The following is a 16,796-nucleotide window of genomic DNA, read 5'->3' on the forward strand; positions in this document are numbered from 1 at the left end:
GTGAGTGCCCGGTGTCTGATAACTTGTGTAAAGCGATCACTCGGCAAACTAATGTTAAAAAAACTCAATGTAAGCCAAAGTATCACTGACCCAGCTGGGGGGGGGGGGGGGGGGGGGGGGGGGGGGGTTGAAGGCTGGAAAATAGGGGGCAGCGCTTACTCAGAGCGCGGTGAGGCCCCAGAGGCTGTTAAAATCTGCTGCTATTATGGCTCAGGTACAGCATTTTTGGGGGTTCAAAGTCCTCTTTGTAGCTATACTAAGTATAAAACTTCCAATTTTTGCATCTGACTCAACAAGAGCAGTCTGCACTGCATGCATTTCAGTTGTAGTGTCTAAAGCAGCTTCTATTTGTTTGTGTTCAGCATCAGATTTACTTTTAGCCTCCAAATTTGCCAAAATGTTTAAGAATGAAGAGACAAAGAGGTCAAAAAAGGGGTTACACACACATAAGAGCATCTCCTGTCTTTTTTCCTTTTTTTTCTTGGTGCATGTTCAAATTGCACCTTATGTAAATGCAATAATAAACACACACAAGATAAAAATAAATAAATAACAACAATTACCTTACAAACACATAAATTAATGATACTAAATGAGCACCCCACCTTACAGTGCCAAAAAATCTAATTCATTTGCATGTTACTATTAAATATTACTCAAACGAATGAGCCATGAAATCTGACCAATCTGACCAAGTATTAGCCCTACTAATACTAATTAGTATTAGTAATAATAATAATTATTATTATTACATTCATCATGCAAAACATGGATCATGAAATTAAGACAAATCTGTCTATGCATTTACGCTGCTACAAACATCTTCAAACTATGTCTCATTGGCTGGATGTGATATGGAAAATATAAATGGCACTGCTCTTACAATAAACCTTCTGATCACATGCAAATTAAAAACAAACCTATTTCCATTTTGCTGCTGGGACTGCACTGTGGAAATGCACGTCTCATTTCTCCCCTTAGGCAGGAGGAGGAAGTATAGGGAGCTCTTTTTTATTAGACGTGGTTATTAGAATATTCATATCATCGTCCCCAGTCATTGATATTCATTTGCCACAGACTCTCTTGTTACAAAGTCAAAATATCACAGTGAAATTTAAAATAGCGTGAAAGGCACGTTCATTATTTTCATAGTGCAGTGCTATAGTTCATTGGTTTGGGGATTCTGGCTCCTGAGGGTTATACAGCTCACTGATATTTGTTCAAACTCAGGTGTTTAATTAACATTATTAGCAGCCACATGTGAATCAGTTCATTAGCAGTGATCTGTCCTTTCATACTGCTGTGGTGACGCACTGGAGCATGAGCTTGGGAGAACAATACCAGCTGTGCAGAAGATAAGTCAGCAGCCTCCATAGTGCTGTTTTCATTTAGTTATGTTCTTACTGTTGAGCAGGAGAGGATGGGAAATAGGCTGTCTTGTGTCACAGACATCTCATCAGTATCTGATTGATATTTATCAGAGTGATCAAGTACCCAGATCATACTTTTTACAAAACCATGCAGGTCCTGGTACCCTTAACTATTTCTTAATATTTTTCACATAGCTTACCAAAGTACAAGCCCACACTGACTCAGATGTTTGTGTGTCCTGTACACAGTGACTGACAGTGAAAAAAAATCTTTTTTTATTTAAAATAAAATCAAAAATAATTTTAAATGGACTAATAGGGATGGCCAAAAGTTGTCCATCTTACCTCATCGTAGATGCTGTCATTGTCCTTAAAATCCCCAGCCTTCCTGGGCAGCACGTGGACGTGGACATGCTGTAAACATACAAACAAGGTGTAGATATTGTGGTTGATCTGGAGAAAATCTTACTGTCAGTTTCACAGTATGCCGGAGAAGCCGTCAGGATGTTACTGGCATGGCACAAATCACCGCAGGGTGAGGGTTCACCAAGCAGGGATTTTTTATTTTTATGTGTTTAAGAATGGACCTGACTTTATTCTGGGACCCAGGAGCAACAGATAGCTAACAGTTTTTGCTAATATACAATTGTACTATACTACTGAGTATAGAAAATGATATCTAAGCATATCACTTTACAGTAGGTAACTAGTAATTGTGCATTTTTATCCTCATCAATTTACAAAGAAATAAGAAGACAAATTCAGACCACTCCAATATAAAGCTGTGTTTTAGCAGCAGTGTTCTGGGTCCTTTGAAGTTCAGAACCATTGCTTATACAATTGCTTTTACACATCTTTATTTCTTGGTTTTGAGTAATTTTGCCATATTAATCTACACTGATGTCATAATCTGCAGTAAATGTTTTTACTTCATTAATGAAACTATTATTTTGTTTGTTGTTGTTTACTTTAGAAGTAGAATTTCCCCAATTATGGGATAAATACATTTGCCTTTAAAATACAGAAGGTGTTTGTCTCTGAAATCCAAACTAAAAGCTCGCTCCACAGGGTCTGAAAGCTGAAGGCTCTGCATCCTAGAAATGCTACCCCACAAATAAATCAGACAAAGCCTAAGAATAAAGTGATGAGGATAATGTGGTACTGTGAGATCTTTAAGAGGGCCTCATAATTCAAGACCTTGTGTGTCAGGTGAAGGATTTTAAAGTCAGTTCTGGATTTATCAGGGGGCAATGAAGAGAAGCCAGTGTGGGAGAAATATGACTTTTCTTTCTTGTCCTTTTTCAAGTGTACAAATGAATAAAATCCTTTTTCAGCATCACTCAGACAGGATATTTCTAATTTTAGAAATGCAGTGCAAATAGCAGAAAGACTACATATTTGTTTAATATGCACACAGAACATATTGTGGTTAACAATGAGTCCAACAGTGCACTTGAGGCCAAAGTAACATCATCTAGACTAAGATTTCACGTGCAGAGTACAAGAACCTTAGTTTTTGTCAATTAGGAGAAAGTAGTGGTACGTAATGATATGTCTCTAAGCTGGTTATGAATAAATTCTTCTCTAATGATTAATATTGTATTTGTGAAGAAGGTCATTACTAGTTAAGGGTAACGGACGCTTGGCTCAAACAGAGCTCTTACTGTTTGTCAGCCTGGCCACAGTGCTGAAGAAAAACCTGTTCCTGTTTTTCTCTGTCAGTGACGTTTCACAGAATAAAACAAGTAAAACTTTTTCCAAACCAAAGAAAGATGTTTTAAATAAATGCAAAGCTATTTTCTTTCAAGCTTAAGACTTTTCTGGTTCGCCATGACTTTATACCAGGGTATGCCAGGGCATAAACCTCCAAAATTTCCTGCTTCCTTCGCATGCAGTGAGCATGTAACACTATTAACGAGATAATTGACCTCTGTGGGAGTCGAGTCTATGTAATATATATACAGTGGGGCAAAAAAGTATTTAGTCAGCCACCGATTGTGCAAGTTCCCCCACTTAAAATGATGACAGAGGTCAGTAATTTGCACCAGAGGTACACTTCAACTGTGAGAGACAGAATGTGAAAAAAAAAATCCATGAATTCACATGGTAGGATTTGTAAAGAATTTATTCGTAAATCAGGGTGGAAAATAAGTATTTGGTCACCTCAAACAAGGAAAATCCCTGGCTCTCACAGACCTGTAACGTCTTCTGTAAGAAGCTTTTCTGTCCCCCACTCGTTACCTGTATGAATGGCACCTGTTTGACCTCATCATCTGTATAAAAGACACCTGTCCACAGCCTCAACCAGTCAGACTCCAAACTCCGCCATGGCCAAGACCAAAGAGCTTTCGAAGGACACCAGGAAAAGAATTGTAGACCTGCACCAGACTGGGAAGAGTGAATCTACAATAGGCAAGCAGCTTGGTGTGAAAAAATCAACTGTGGGAGCAATCATCAGAAAATGGAAGACATACAAGACCACTGATAATCTCCCTCGATCTGGGGCTCCACGCAAGATCTCATCCCGTGGGGTCAAAATGATCATGAGAACGGTGAGCAAAGATCCCAGAACCACACGGGGGGACCTGGTGAATGACCTGCAGAGAGCTGGGACCAAAGTAACAAAGGTCACCATCAGTAACACACTACAACGGCAGGGAATCAAATCCCGCAGTGCCAGACGTGTTCCGCTGCTGAAGCCAGTGCATGTCCAGGCCCGTCTGAAGTTTGCCAGAGAGCACATGGATGATACAGCAGAGGATTGGGAGAATGTCATGTGGTCAGATGAAACCAAAGTAGAACTTTTTGGTATAAACTCAACTCGTCGTGTTTGGAGGAAGAAGAATACTGAGTTGCATCCCAAGAACACCATACCTACTGTGAAGCATGGGGGTGGAAACATCATGCTATGGGGCTGTTTTTCTGCCAAGGGGACAGGACGACTGATCCGTGTTAAGGACAGAATGAATGGGGCCAAGTATCGTGAGATTTTGAGCCAAAACCTCCTTCCATCAGTGAGAACTTTGAAGATGAAACGAGGCTGGGTCTTCCAACATGACAATGATCCAAAACACACCGCCCGGGCAACAAAGGAGTGGCTCCGTAAGAAGCATTTGAAAGTCCTGGAGTGGCCTAGCCAGTCTCCAGACCTCAACCCCATAGAAAATCTGTGGCGGGAGTTGAAAGTCCGTGTTGCTCGGCGACAGCCCCAAAACATCACTGCTCTTGAGAAGATCTGCATGGAGGAATGGGCCAAAATACCAGCTACTGTGTGTGCAAACCTGGTAAAGACCTATAGTAAACGTTTGACCTCTGTTATTGCCAACAAAGGTTATGTTACAAAGTATTGAGTTGTATTTTTGTTATTGACCAAATACTTATTTTCCACCCTGATTTACGAATAAATTCTTTACAAATCCTACCATGTGAATTCATGGATTTTTGTTTTTCACATTCTGTCTCTCACAGTTGAAGTGTACCTCTGGTGCAAATTACTGGCCTCTGTCATCATTTTAAGTGGGGGAACTTGCACAATCGGTGGCTGACTAAATACTTTTTTGCCCCACTGTATATATATTAGGGGTGCAATGACACACAAAATTCACGGTTCGGTTCGATACTTTGGTGTCATGGTTCGATATTTTTTCAATACAAAAGAAAATGTTCATGCTTTTTTAATTTGTCATTTATTAAAATTATAAATATATATTTTAACTCAAAAGTACAGTTTTTAAATTTAATGTTGCTGAAACAACAAAATAATAAATAAATAAATCTATCTGATGGAGAAATCCCTCATCTTTGGAAAAGAGAGTTTATTACAGAGAAATGTCTCTTTCCAAAATAAAAGCTATACTATACGCTTCTTCTGGGCTATATTCTCAGCAGCATATTAACCCTCTGGTTTCTAACCTGGCCACTGGTGGCCACTTCACTTTTCGGTTTTCAACCATTTTTGTTCTGTTAATGCAAATGGAATGAAACTTTCCAAAGGTGTGTATTTTATTAAATTTTTTTAATTTTCAACATCAGCTCCTTAATAATGTCAATAATATTCACTATACACCACATTGTTCCTATTTTACTGAATGTGGCCACTTGTGGCCAATTGAAACCCATTATAACCACCTTTTTTGATTCCTTGTTACTGGCAGTACTATATTACTATATTTAGGTAAAATTGCTTTCATTCTAAACTCAACACATGAAAATTGTAGTTTTTAATGTTTTTCACCATATGACATCCTTGGCCCATTTTGTGCCAAGCAAGCAATTTCATGTAATATTCTTGGTTTCCACTAGGGGCGTTTGATGGGTTACCACACTCCAATGGACCAATATAATGAAACAATTTTGACATAGGTTTGGTCTTAAGGATCTGATAGTTTGTGTTTGTGCATGACATTGCAGCACAAACATGTATTTGCAAGATAGACTGGAATAAATAATGACGCATCAAACATTACATAGGCTGCAGTGAATTCCTGTGGATGCAGGATATTGAGCTTTGAGGTTCCCAGTCAAACTTAGCTTTGAAGCACATGTGAAAAGCACTTTTACTCTTGTATTTTTCATAAAAAGAGACCATACCCAAAATATTAACTCTAGAAACAAAAACAAAAACAAAAAAAACCCCAATCACAGGACATTTTGCAGAGTTCAAACCTGCAGCTGCAGCGCAAACAACAACAAACACTGTTTGTAAACGTGTCCTGGAGTTTATGCAGGTGCAGACGTTGCTACTGCTGTAAGTAAACCTAACAGCTTCCAGACCATTTATTCTGGCAATATGGCAAGAAGGTGGGAGTGTCCCCCCCCCCCCCCAGAGGGACAAAAGGACCCCCTGATGATCCTCTAATCGCCTGAGCCAAGGTGTGAAACTGGGTGTGAACTCTGGCTGATTGGGAATCACACCCAGTTCAAAGCGTATAATATCTAAATTTGAATTATATTTTGGTTTTCATGACTAGGACTGGTGCTAATTTAAAAAATCAAGTCAATGAAAGTAGAAAAATGTTTTAATATATATGAATTTTATAGTATTTTGAAAACGTAAACATGGGTGGCCATTTTTGGCCACGAACAAAATGAGAGGGTTTTTTTGTTTTTCTGTCACAGCACAAAAAACCAAAGATACATAAAACTCATTGATACTTTTAATTATTGCTATGCATCTAACCTCCATCATGGTTAGAAAATAAATCAGTTTGCATGTATTATTTAGAAAAAAAATGGGGATTTTATGCTTTTATCCCTTTATCCCTTTATCCCTTTGTAAATCATTAAAATTATGTAATTTAACTGGTATTTAAAGGGTTAAAAGTCTGGATTTGAATTAAATTTTGGTCTTGATGAACAGCGCTGATACTAATCTAAAACATCAAGTCAATGAAAGTAGAAAAATGTTTTAATATATATGAATTTTATAGTATTTTGAAAACGTAAACATGGGTGGCCATTTTTGGCCACGAACAAAATGAGAGGGTTTTTTTGTTTTTCTGTCACAGCACAAAAAACCAAAGATACATAAAACTCATTGATACTTTTAATTATTGCTATGCATCTAACCTCCATCATGGTTAGAAAATAAATCAGTTTGCATGTATTATTTAGAAAAAAAATGGGGATTTTATGCTTTTATCCCTTTATCCCTTTATCCCTTTGTAAATCATTAAAATTATGTAATTTAACTGGTATTTAAAGGGTTAAAAGTCTGGATTTGAATTAAATTTTGGTCTTGATGAACAGCGCTGATACTAATCTAAAACATCAAGTCAATGAAAGTAGAAAAATGTTTTAATATATATGAATTTTATAGTATTTTGAAAACGTAAACATGGGTGGCCATTTTTGGCCACGAACAAAATTAGAGGGATTTTTTTTTGTTTTTCTGTCACTGCACAAAAAACCAAAGATACATAAAACTCATTGATACTTTTAATTATTGCTATGCATCTAACCTCCATCATGGTTAGAAAATAAATCAGTTTGCATGTATTATTTAGAAAAAAAATGGGGATTTTATGCTTTTATCCCTTTGTAAATCATTAAAATTATGTAATTTAACTGTGATTTAAAGGGTTAAAAGTCTGGATTTGAATGAAATTTTGGTCTTGATGAACAGCGCTGATACTAATCTAAAAAAATCATGTCAAAAAAAGTGGAAATTTTTCTTAATATATATGAATTTTATAGCATTTTGTAAATGTAAACAGGGGGTGGCCATTTTTGGAAGTTTTTATGTTTTTCTGTCACTGCACAAAAAAACAAAGATGCATAAAACTCATTGATACTTTTAATTATTGTTATACATCTAACCTCCACCATGGTTAGAAAGTAAATCAGATGGCATGTTTTATTTGGAAAAAAATTGGGGTTTTGTGATTTTTTTCCATTTATGAGTTCCTAGGATTATTTGATTTAACTGGTATTTAAAGGGTTAAAATTATGAATTTGAATGAAATTTTGGTCTTGATGAACAGCACTGGTACTAATCTAAAGAATCATGTCAAAAAAAGTGGAAATTTTTCTTAATATATATGAATTTTATAGCATTTTGTAAATGTAAACAGGGGGTGGCCATTTTTGGCCACAAACAAGCTGAGAGGAAGTTTTTATGTTTTTCTGTCACTGCACAAAAAAATAAAGATGTATAAAAGTCATTGATACTGTTAATTATTGCTATGCATCTAACCTCCATCATGGTTAGAAAGTAAATCAGATGGCATGTTTTATTTGGAAAAAAATGGGGGTTTTGTGATTTTTTTCCATTTATGAGTTCCTAGGATTATTTGATTTAACTGGTATTTAAAGGGTTAAAATTATGAATTTGAATGAAATTTTGGTCTTGATGAACAGCACTGGTACTAATCTAAAGAATCATGTCAAAAAAAGTGGAAATTTTTCTTAATATATATGAATTTTATAGCATTTTGTAAATGTAAACAGGGGGTGGCCATTTTTGGCCACAAACAAGCTGAGAGGAAGTTTTTATGTTTTTCTGTCACTGCACAAAAAAACAAAGATGTATAAAAGTCATTGATACTGTTAATTATTGCTATGCATCTAACCTCCATCATGGTTAGAAAGTAAATCAGATGGCATGTTTTATTTGGAAAAAAATTGGGGTTTTGTGATTTTTTCCATTTATGAGTTCCTAGGATTATGTGATCTAACTGGTATTTAAAGGGTTAAAATTATGAATTTGAATGAAATTTTGATTTCCATGAACAGCACTGGTACTAATCTAAAAAATCATGTCAAAAAAAGTGGGAATTTTTCTTAATATATATGAATTTTATAGCATTTTGTAAACGTAAACAAGGGGTGGCCATTTTTGGCCACGAACAAGCTGAGAGGAAGTTTTTATGTTTTTGCTCTCCCTGCACAAAAATAACAATGCATTATAATCAATGTTGATGTGGATCAATTACATGCCCCAGACTCTACTATTAATAATACAAGAAATTTCAGTAGCAATGCAATTATATAAAATTGCGAGATTTGAGGTTGTCTTCCAGCTAGTGCAGTGGACAAACAAACTGGTGTTTAAAGGGTTAAAAATGTAAAAAGTAATAATAATTTTATATTTATGAAAAGAACTGAAGTTACTTAAAAGCTTTATGCAAAAAAAATGGCAAAAAAACATAAAAATAATAAAAATTACAGACCTAATCTGTAGGTGGCCACTTTTGGCCACGAACAAGCTGAAAGGGTAGTGATTTTTAACAAAGCCAGAGGGTTAAACATATCAGGTCCCCATAAGGTAGTGATGGCTCGCTTGAAGCTGACGCTCCCGTGCGTGGGTCAAAAAAATCCACACACTGCTTCAGAAGCACTGTGTCGAAGCTTGATTCGAGTCACGTGATCAGTGACGTCTGAAGCTTCGTTTAGAGCCTAACTGCTTCGGTGTCTGATTCAATGGTTTATAAGGAAGTGAATCATTCGCGGGATTTGTGGTGTTTTGATGGTGACAGATAGCGAACCACTGATATTTCTACTGAGAGATTTGGAGCCAGCGAGGAAGAGAGGAGGTTCTGTTGTGTGGGAGAATTTTGAGTTGGTTTTGGTCAGTTGGGTGGGTTTTCCAGCTTTGTGATCTTGTTGTTTGCTTTTGTTTTGTGCTTGTTTGAAAACGGGAAAAAGGTAAAATGTCAAAAATCTGCTTTTCATAATATAAATATCATTAAATAACTTTAGAAAGACTTCTATTTGACCCTTTACATGTAATGTTATAAAAATATACATTTTATGTTTTAAATAATCTTAAACTTAAACACTCCAGCCTCCTCTGTGCCATGTGAAGGGATTTTCCTTAAGGCAGGAGAAATTATCTCCACGAAAAGGAACAGGTTCAGCCATCGCACAGTGGAACAAATTCTCTTCTTAAATAAAAATGAAAAAGGGCTACTTTAAATGCATCATGTTTTTAATTTGCAAGTTAATAAGCATTTTCCTTTTCCATTTCACAATCAATTCTACCCCCAGGTCAAAAATATGTCTGGGAAAATTTCCCTAATATAGTGTTATTTATACCCGTCTAGCGGTTAATTGCACAAGTGCATGGAGGCGGGACCTCACAGCAGAAGCATACTCCATAATGTGTTGTACATTATTATATGTATATTATATGTAATGTGGTATTTTTCAATTATTGTATTTACCAACATCAAGAAGTCACAAGCAAAGAAAGACCACAACATGGTGCATGTTTAAACAAGGAGAGTTTACTGGTCAAAATTATTTATTAAAGAAATAAACAACCTTTTTGTCACCCCAAAAAATACACGTTTAAAGCAACACAACAGCGGCCCAATATCAGACAGAACTCCACTCTGTAGAGTGGGCAGTCATAATGAAGCAGTTGGTTTTATTTTGTGGATTCAAGCTGCTCTTAATGGTTTTGGCCACCAGATGTCACCAGAGAGGACTGTGTTGAAAAGCTTTGAGTAATGAACCGTTTTTCAATACAAACTTCAGAAAGCTTCATTTGGCCATCACTGCCATAAGGAGAATCATGTGCTAACGGCTGTCTAAATGACTCGGGTAAAGTTTGTAGCATGCGTGCTTGTTGTTTTTGTCTGCTTCCACTTGTCTTTGCACTAGGATGATGTCAGAGTAAATGTGCAGTCATATTCGTTGTGTTCCCACTAGTGCTGTCAGCGTTAATCTGAAATGACGTTAACGCCACAACACGGCAAATCTCCGTTAACGAGCTACCGCGGATCGCCCTGTGCGTGGGGCTGGACGGCCAACACGTTAACGAGCTAACTGCGCTAACACACTAGTTCCCACCCATGTAATTGAGCATTGCGTGGCACATCCAACATACTGTTTTACTTTAGTCCATGACACGCTTACCTTCAGGGTCATACGTCACATGAAGACCAAAATAGTTCCAAACGCCAGATCTGAATGAGGGTGGGGGAGGTTCAATTTGCCATGTTGCAGCGGGAGCTTAGCTTCTGTCTTGCTAGCTTGCGCTGCGCTCAGTGAATCTGCATTCGACTACTCTGCCTAGGCTGCACTGTCGAGCGCAGATCCACTGAGCGCTCAACACAGACAGCACCGTCAGAAGGAAAGTTGATAAAATAAATTACAAATTTTGTATTGTTCGATACATATGTGTACTGAACCGAAAGCACTGTATCGAACAGTTCAATATCGATACGAGTATCGTTGCACCCCTAATAAATATATATATATATATACACATACATATATATATGTGTGTGTGTGTATGTGTATGTGTGTCTACCACCACTATGTCCGGTTGGTTAGCCACCACCAGTTTGTCCGTCTGTATCTGGAAGTCCCACAGGATCTTAGCTCGCTCATTCTCAAGGGGGCATATCACATTTTGACCACAGGACTTCCAAGCCATACATATCACAGATACTTCTGTAAACTATGCCAGGCACTTGGTTATGGTGTGCCATGTATGCCCTGCCTGCTAGTATCTCACATGCTGCCGTTATGTGCTAGACTGTCTGAGTCTGGCCTGTACCTGGGGTCTTACCTAGCATGCCAGACCCAAACCTCTATCATACTTGCAACTTGTTCCTGTGATGTGTTTCTAGCTTGTTCCTCTGTCTTCCAGTCCAGCTTGGTCATTGGTAGTGTGATGGCCAAACCCGTGGCCACACTCTAAAGTCAGTAACTCTTGTATTTTCATTTCTTCATTTGAACATAGTAATACACTTTAGTTTTCAATAACTTTATTGATTGGTTTGGATACATTTGTTCTATTGTTAAGCGCGCACATTTAGTTTACTTATGTATTCATACCACTTCATTTTTTCACTTTGATTTCTGACTAACATTTGTCTTTTTATTTCTTACCTGCCGTCATCCCTGGGAGTTGCTGGACAAAAGATGGTAGCCAGGGTTTGAAACCACTAAATGCAAAGAGGGATAATTGGACCACACCACCACTTCCTACTGAAGGGGAGAATGTGTGTTTTCTTTAATTTAAAAACAAAGTATTTGTATTTAATTAAATATTTGAGTTTAGGGTTTAATGGTTTTGATTTTCTTCTTTAGTGTTTAGTTTATTAACAAACTAGATTGTACTGCACTGTGTTGTGATTTATGATTGTGTTTGTTTGTTACCCCTCATATGTCACAATGAGTATATATACCCCTGTGCGTCATGTTTAGGTCAGTTATGTTTGTTTGGGCAGTCATTTGGTTTAAGTTTGCAATCTTTGCCTGAGTTCAGTTTTGTTTCTTTGACCTCTCTTATGAGCTCAACATTTATTACTTTTGTAAATCTAATTTTTGGGGGTTAAATAAATGAAAACCAATATTTTTCTAATAAATCCTGGGACTCCTGTTTTTCAACTCAGTCCATCACAGGTAGGATTTTTCAATATCAGCCTCTTTTTCTGTCTACTGGTGGTCCATGTCATGCAGGGGCCTGTTGTTCCATGATTGTTCCTCTTCTTGATCCCCTTGTTTCTTGGGTTTCTCGCTGCCTTACGTATTTACTGAGCAATTAAATTAAATTTTATTTACATAGCACACAAAGCAAGGTGTTTAAAGCACTCTTCTGGGAGATCTCAGATATCACTCCTGGGATCTGCAGGAGCCACCTGCCCAGTTTAGAGGTCACTGCCCAAAGTGCTAGCATCTTGCACCCTGCTGTTATGTGCTTGATTGTCTCTTTACACACTCTGCACCTGGGCTCTTGCCTGGTGTGGTAGACCCTAATGATGTGCGGTACCACTGATTTCCTTTCCGATCCAATACCAAGTAAAATTCAGGGTGGTATCGACGATACTGATACTGAATTGTATTTCATAATGCAATATATAATTGTATTATGTATTTGTAATAATATTATAATATAGCGTCATAATGATTACAGGACATCAGACTACTTGTTCTTATTGCTTAATAATGCAGAGTTCATCATATAGAAATAAATAAAACCTGAAGTTGTGCTATTTGAACACGTTGCCTGCCTGCAGCACTAAAGGACTCCGTGAGAGACGTCTGTCTCGCCCAAGCAGCACCTGTCCCTCTCCTCCTCTTCAGTTCGTCTCAACATACGCTCGTCATATTCTGTGATATGATTTTCTCTCAGGTGTTTGACGAGGTCAGTGGTGTTGCTACAACACCTCACTTTCTTGCCACATGTATCGCAAACCGTGTCTTGTCTGTTTGTGGAAGTAAAATACGTCCACACATGACTCTGTTTACACTCAGTGCGCACGCCAGAGGCTGCGACACATTTATACAGCCGTATTTCGCATATGAGTATGAACGGCATAAGAGGAAGTGGTTCCTTCCAATTTAGACGATACGAGTGATATAGTTTCTTTCCACTGTGTTCCTGTTAATGAAAAACTACAAATTTACCCCAAAGTACTAAAATATCGATATTGTAATATGAGAATCGATTCTAGAACTTAAATTACTGGGATCAGAAGAATCGATATTTCTATATCAATCCACACACCACTAGTATACCCATCTATGAATCTTGTGAGGTTGTCCCTTCACACTCGGCTGCAAACCCTTCCAGTGTGAGCTTGAGGCCATCACCTGATGAACCCAACAGAACAACATCATCCGGGAAAAGCAGAGATGAGATCCTGAGACCCACTAAGTGAACGCTGTCACTTGGCTACGCCTAGAAATTCTGTCAATAAAAATCATGAACAGAATCGGTGACAAATGGCAGCCATGCAGAGCCGATCCCCCACTGGGAATGAGTGTTATTTATTACCGGCTATGCGAACCAAGCTCCTCCAACGCTTCCAAAGGATCAAATGTTTTTTTCTTGCCTCATACAGCGTACAAGCACATCATCGAAACCTTTTACTCATTTGTTGCCAAAAACTTCTCCACTTATGATGTGCATTTCAAACTGTAATATGAGCTACACATATGCGGGATCTCATACACTGATATTTTATTTATTATTCATAAGGTTCAAATGCATCATACATTTTTAATATAGTAAAAAATAGCACAACAGTACAGTGGATTCTTTTACAAGAGGAAGATTCTCTCCCCTCACTTTAACCTACGTGAACTTTCCCAAAGGCTCCCAAGCAAGTGACATGAATTATTTCATATAGCCTTCAACCAAACTAGAAATTACACCTTTTAGAAAAGATAACTGAATAATTCTCCATCTCCAGGAGTTTAGCTCTACAAATTAATTGTGATGATTATTTAATAGTGCATAACTATTGCAGAGGGTTCATGACATATTTCAAGGTCATAAATTATTAAGTTCTCACCTTCACAGTCTGTCCGGCTTCAGGGCCATCCTGGTGGGGAAAGAAAGGGGCAATTAGTCCAGAGAGGAGAATTTAGAAATACTTGCATTAATATTTTAAAGAAAGAATTTAATTTAAGGTAATAACATCTCACCTGCCCTAAAACAAACCCCTTGGTTTGTGTCAAAGCCGTCTTTATCCTGAGATATTTGTCTTCATAGACAACTTTTTGGCTATATTTATTCAATGGGATTTAGTTTTTTAAATGTTCCATATTTAGACTAAAGTGAATACAACCAACGTTAATTCAAGGGTTTTAACAAAGATATAGCAGTATCTGTTTAAGAATTACAGCCAACTCAAGATCTCCACTTCAAACCATTACTCAACCCTTTTGAGTAATGGATGGAGAACATTAACACTCGATCCAACAGCTATAATTTAAAAATACAGCAGGTAAATTCTCCATTTATTTTGTAGAGATTGTCAAATTATGTTAAATGTGATTTTTTTTTTTATCTAATTGCATTTATGTATTTTGTATGTGATTTTTCCACTGAGCTTACCTGCAGTGGAAAAATTTCCCTGGCAACAGTCACCCAGTTGGGTCACTCAGATTTCCCATGCTAGGAAATATTATTAAAACCTCTTTTGTGGCTCTAGTCAGAGTGTGAGTGTGGTTTGTTACAGATGCAGCAGTACAAGACACAGTATGTTTGTTGTCCCTTTACTGTCCGCTGCAGCATAATACTCACTGGAGGTGAGGGACTATTTTTTGCGACTCGATTCTCTTCCAAAATGAAGGAAAGTGAAATAACTACTGAGTTACCGGTTTATGGGCCCACGTATGAAAAGACCAATCCTCTCACATGTACTGTTGCTAAATCACCACCTTTTTTTCTTTACTTTTGGTCCCTTCAGATTAACATTTGATATGTTTTCAAGGCTATTTTGTGAATAAAATATGGTTGATGTGATCATTGAGTCTGACTTTTCGTTTTTACATGTTACACAACTTTTCAACTTTCTCAGATTTGGGTTTGTAGAAAAAAAGATACAATCAGTATCTACACAATGATGTGACCACACTGATCATTACTTCCCATCACCTTACAGTAAATGAGCTACATAGTTGTTTCCCCCCCTCTCTCTCTCCTAAATGTGCTTCAAGACCATCTCCATCGTTCCAGTGCCGAAACACTCACCACCAACATACCTGAACAACTGTCACCCTGTTGAACTCAGGCCCATAGTTATGACATTTTTGGAGCAACTGCTCATGGCACAGCTCAAGACATGCTTGCTCCCCTCGGATCTTCAGCTCTCTTGGGTGCCGTGGACGGCTGGGGTCTCCTGGGTCTTACCCAGTCTGCCTCTGGCTCTCGGGAGGGTGGCATTACTGCATTATTATCCTATTTTTATTATTACCCTATTTTTATTATTACCCTATTTTTATTATTACCCTATTTTTCAAGTACCGTCATGGTTCTGGGTCATATCACCCAGCATTTTGAGTTTATGGTGTTTTTCATGTCTGCGTCCTGTTATGATGCCTTCCTGTCCCCTGTGGAGTCCTTATGTTCATTCACCTCCTGTGTGTATTTAGTCTGTCAGTTTTCATTCATTTCTCATCTGTCCATCCTACTTTGTCATGTTTCCAGGTCTATGAAATGATGCTTCTTCAAGTCTTCATGTTTCAGGTTTCTATGTTCATGTCGCCCTTTGTTAAGATCAAGTTGGGTTTTTGCTTGTCTGCACTTGGGTCCACCAGGTCACTCCACAAAGTCAGCTTCTCCCCGACTGTGACAGTGACTGTTAAAAAATATTACCGAGTGTGTGGTTTACCTGAATGGCGATGGTGATTGAGGTGGCATTGAAGTGTTTCTCCACCAAGTTGGCGACTCTCTGAGCGGTGGAGAACAAATCTGCCAGCTCATCTGGCCGAAGATCCCGAAAACGCTCAACTGGTCTGAGTGGGCACACCAGCACATCTGAGCAGCTCTGTTAAGGGATTACCATGCTGCAGATATGGTTGGGAAGTCAGAAAGCACTGAGATAAGAAAGTCGGTTAGCTCTGCAATATTATGACCAAAGCTCATGTTCTTCATTCAGCAAAGTAAATCTGAGAGTTTTTTGTTGAAGTAATATAAGCTTAAAAGATATAATTGAGTGTACCCTTAACTAAATATTTTATTACAGCCTTATGAGACAAACTGCAATCCAGGGATTTCTGTAACTCCTGGTACAGTAAATAACCAAAACAAAAGGTTACACTTCTGATTTGCAGCTCAAAACTAAGAATCACGTCAAAGATGACACCTAAATATGGGATTTGGAGGTATTAATTGCTAGTAAATATAGATGTGCTGACAGCTTCTAGTACCAATAACTAAAACTTCTGATTTGTCCTGGTTGAGTTGTAAAATGTTTTCTCCCATCTACGTTTTTACTATAAAAAGATTGAACTTAAAAGAGTCCATGGCCCAGGTTCAAAATGAGACACAGAGTGTTTGGGGTGGCTGTCGGGTGGTAGAGCAATCACCTTTGATTTTATTTTTATACTCAGGTATACTTATACTTTAGACTTAATACATATTTGCCTTAAACAAATATATATTAACATTTTCAGCAATAATATTCTATGATAATTACAAAAGACCTCAGCAAATTTAAAATGCATATGCTGTTCATGAAT

At 37.7% G+C, this 16,796-nt stretch overlaps 2 protein-coding genes across 4 annotated transcripts in view; one reads left to right on the plus strand and one right to left on the minus strand.

Moving 5' to 3' along the window:
• Window positions 1–16,796, plus strand: part of sypl2a (synaptophysin-like 2a) — a 495,265-nt gene that overhangs the window by 386,615 nt on the left and 91,854 nt on the right. The gene's annotated exons all lie outside the window — the stretch shown is intronic.
• The window catches only part of fhit (fragile histidine triad diadenosine triphosphatase), a 126,615-nt gene that overhangs the window by 3,365 nt on the left and 106,454 nt on the right, over window positions 1–16,796 (minus strand). For all 3 annotated transcript variants that reach the window (XM_085159113.1, XM_085159111.1, XM_085159112.1), the window contains 3 exons: window positions 15,947–16,092; window positions 14,123–14,152; window positions 1,716–1,784 (listed from right to left, as the gene is read on the minus strand). In XM_085159113.1, the coding sequence (XP_085015239.1) occupies window positions 1,716–1,784; window positions 14,123–14,152; window positions 15,947–16,092 (245 nt within the window). The remainder of the gene's footprint in view (window positions 1–1,715; window positions 1,785–14,122; window positions 14,153–15,946; window positions 16,093–16,796) is intronic.

This window comes from Neolamprologus multifasciatus, chromosome 5 (assembly GCF_963576455.1).
Source record: "Neolamprologus multifasciatus chromosome 5, fNeoMul1.2, whole genome shotgun sequence".
Classification (NCBI taxonomy): domain Eukaryota; kingdom Metazoa; phylum Chordata; class Actinopteri; order Cichliformes; family Cichlidae; genus Neolamprologus; species Neolamprologus multifasciatus.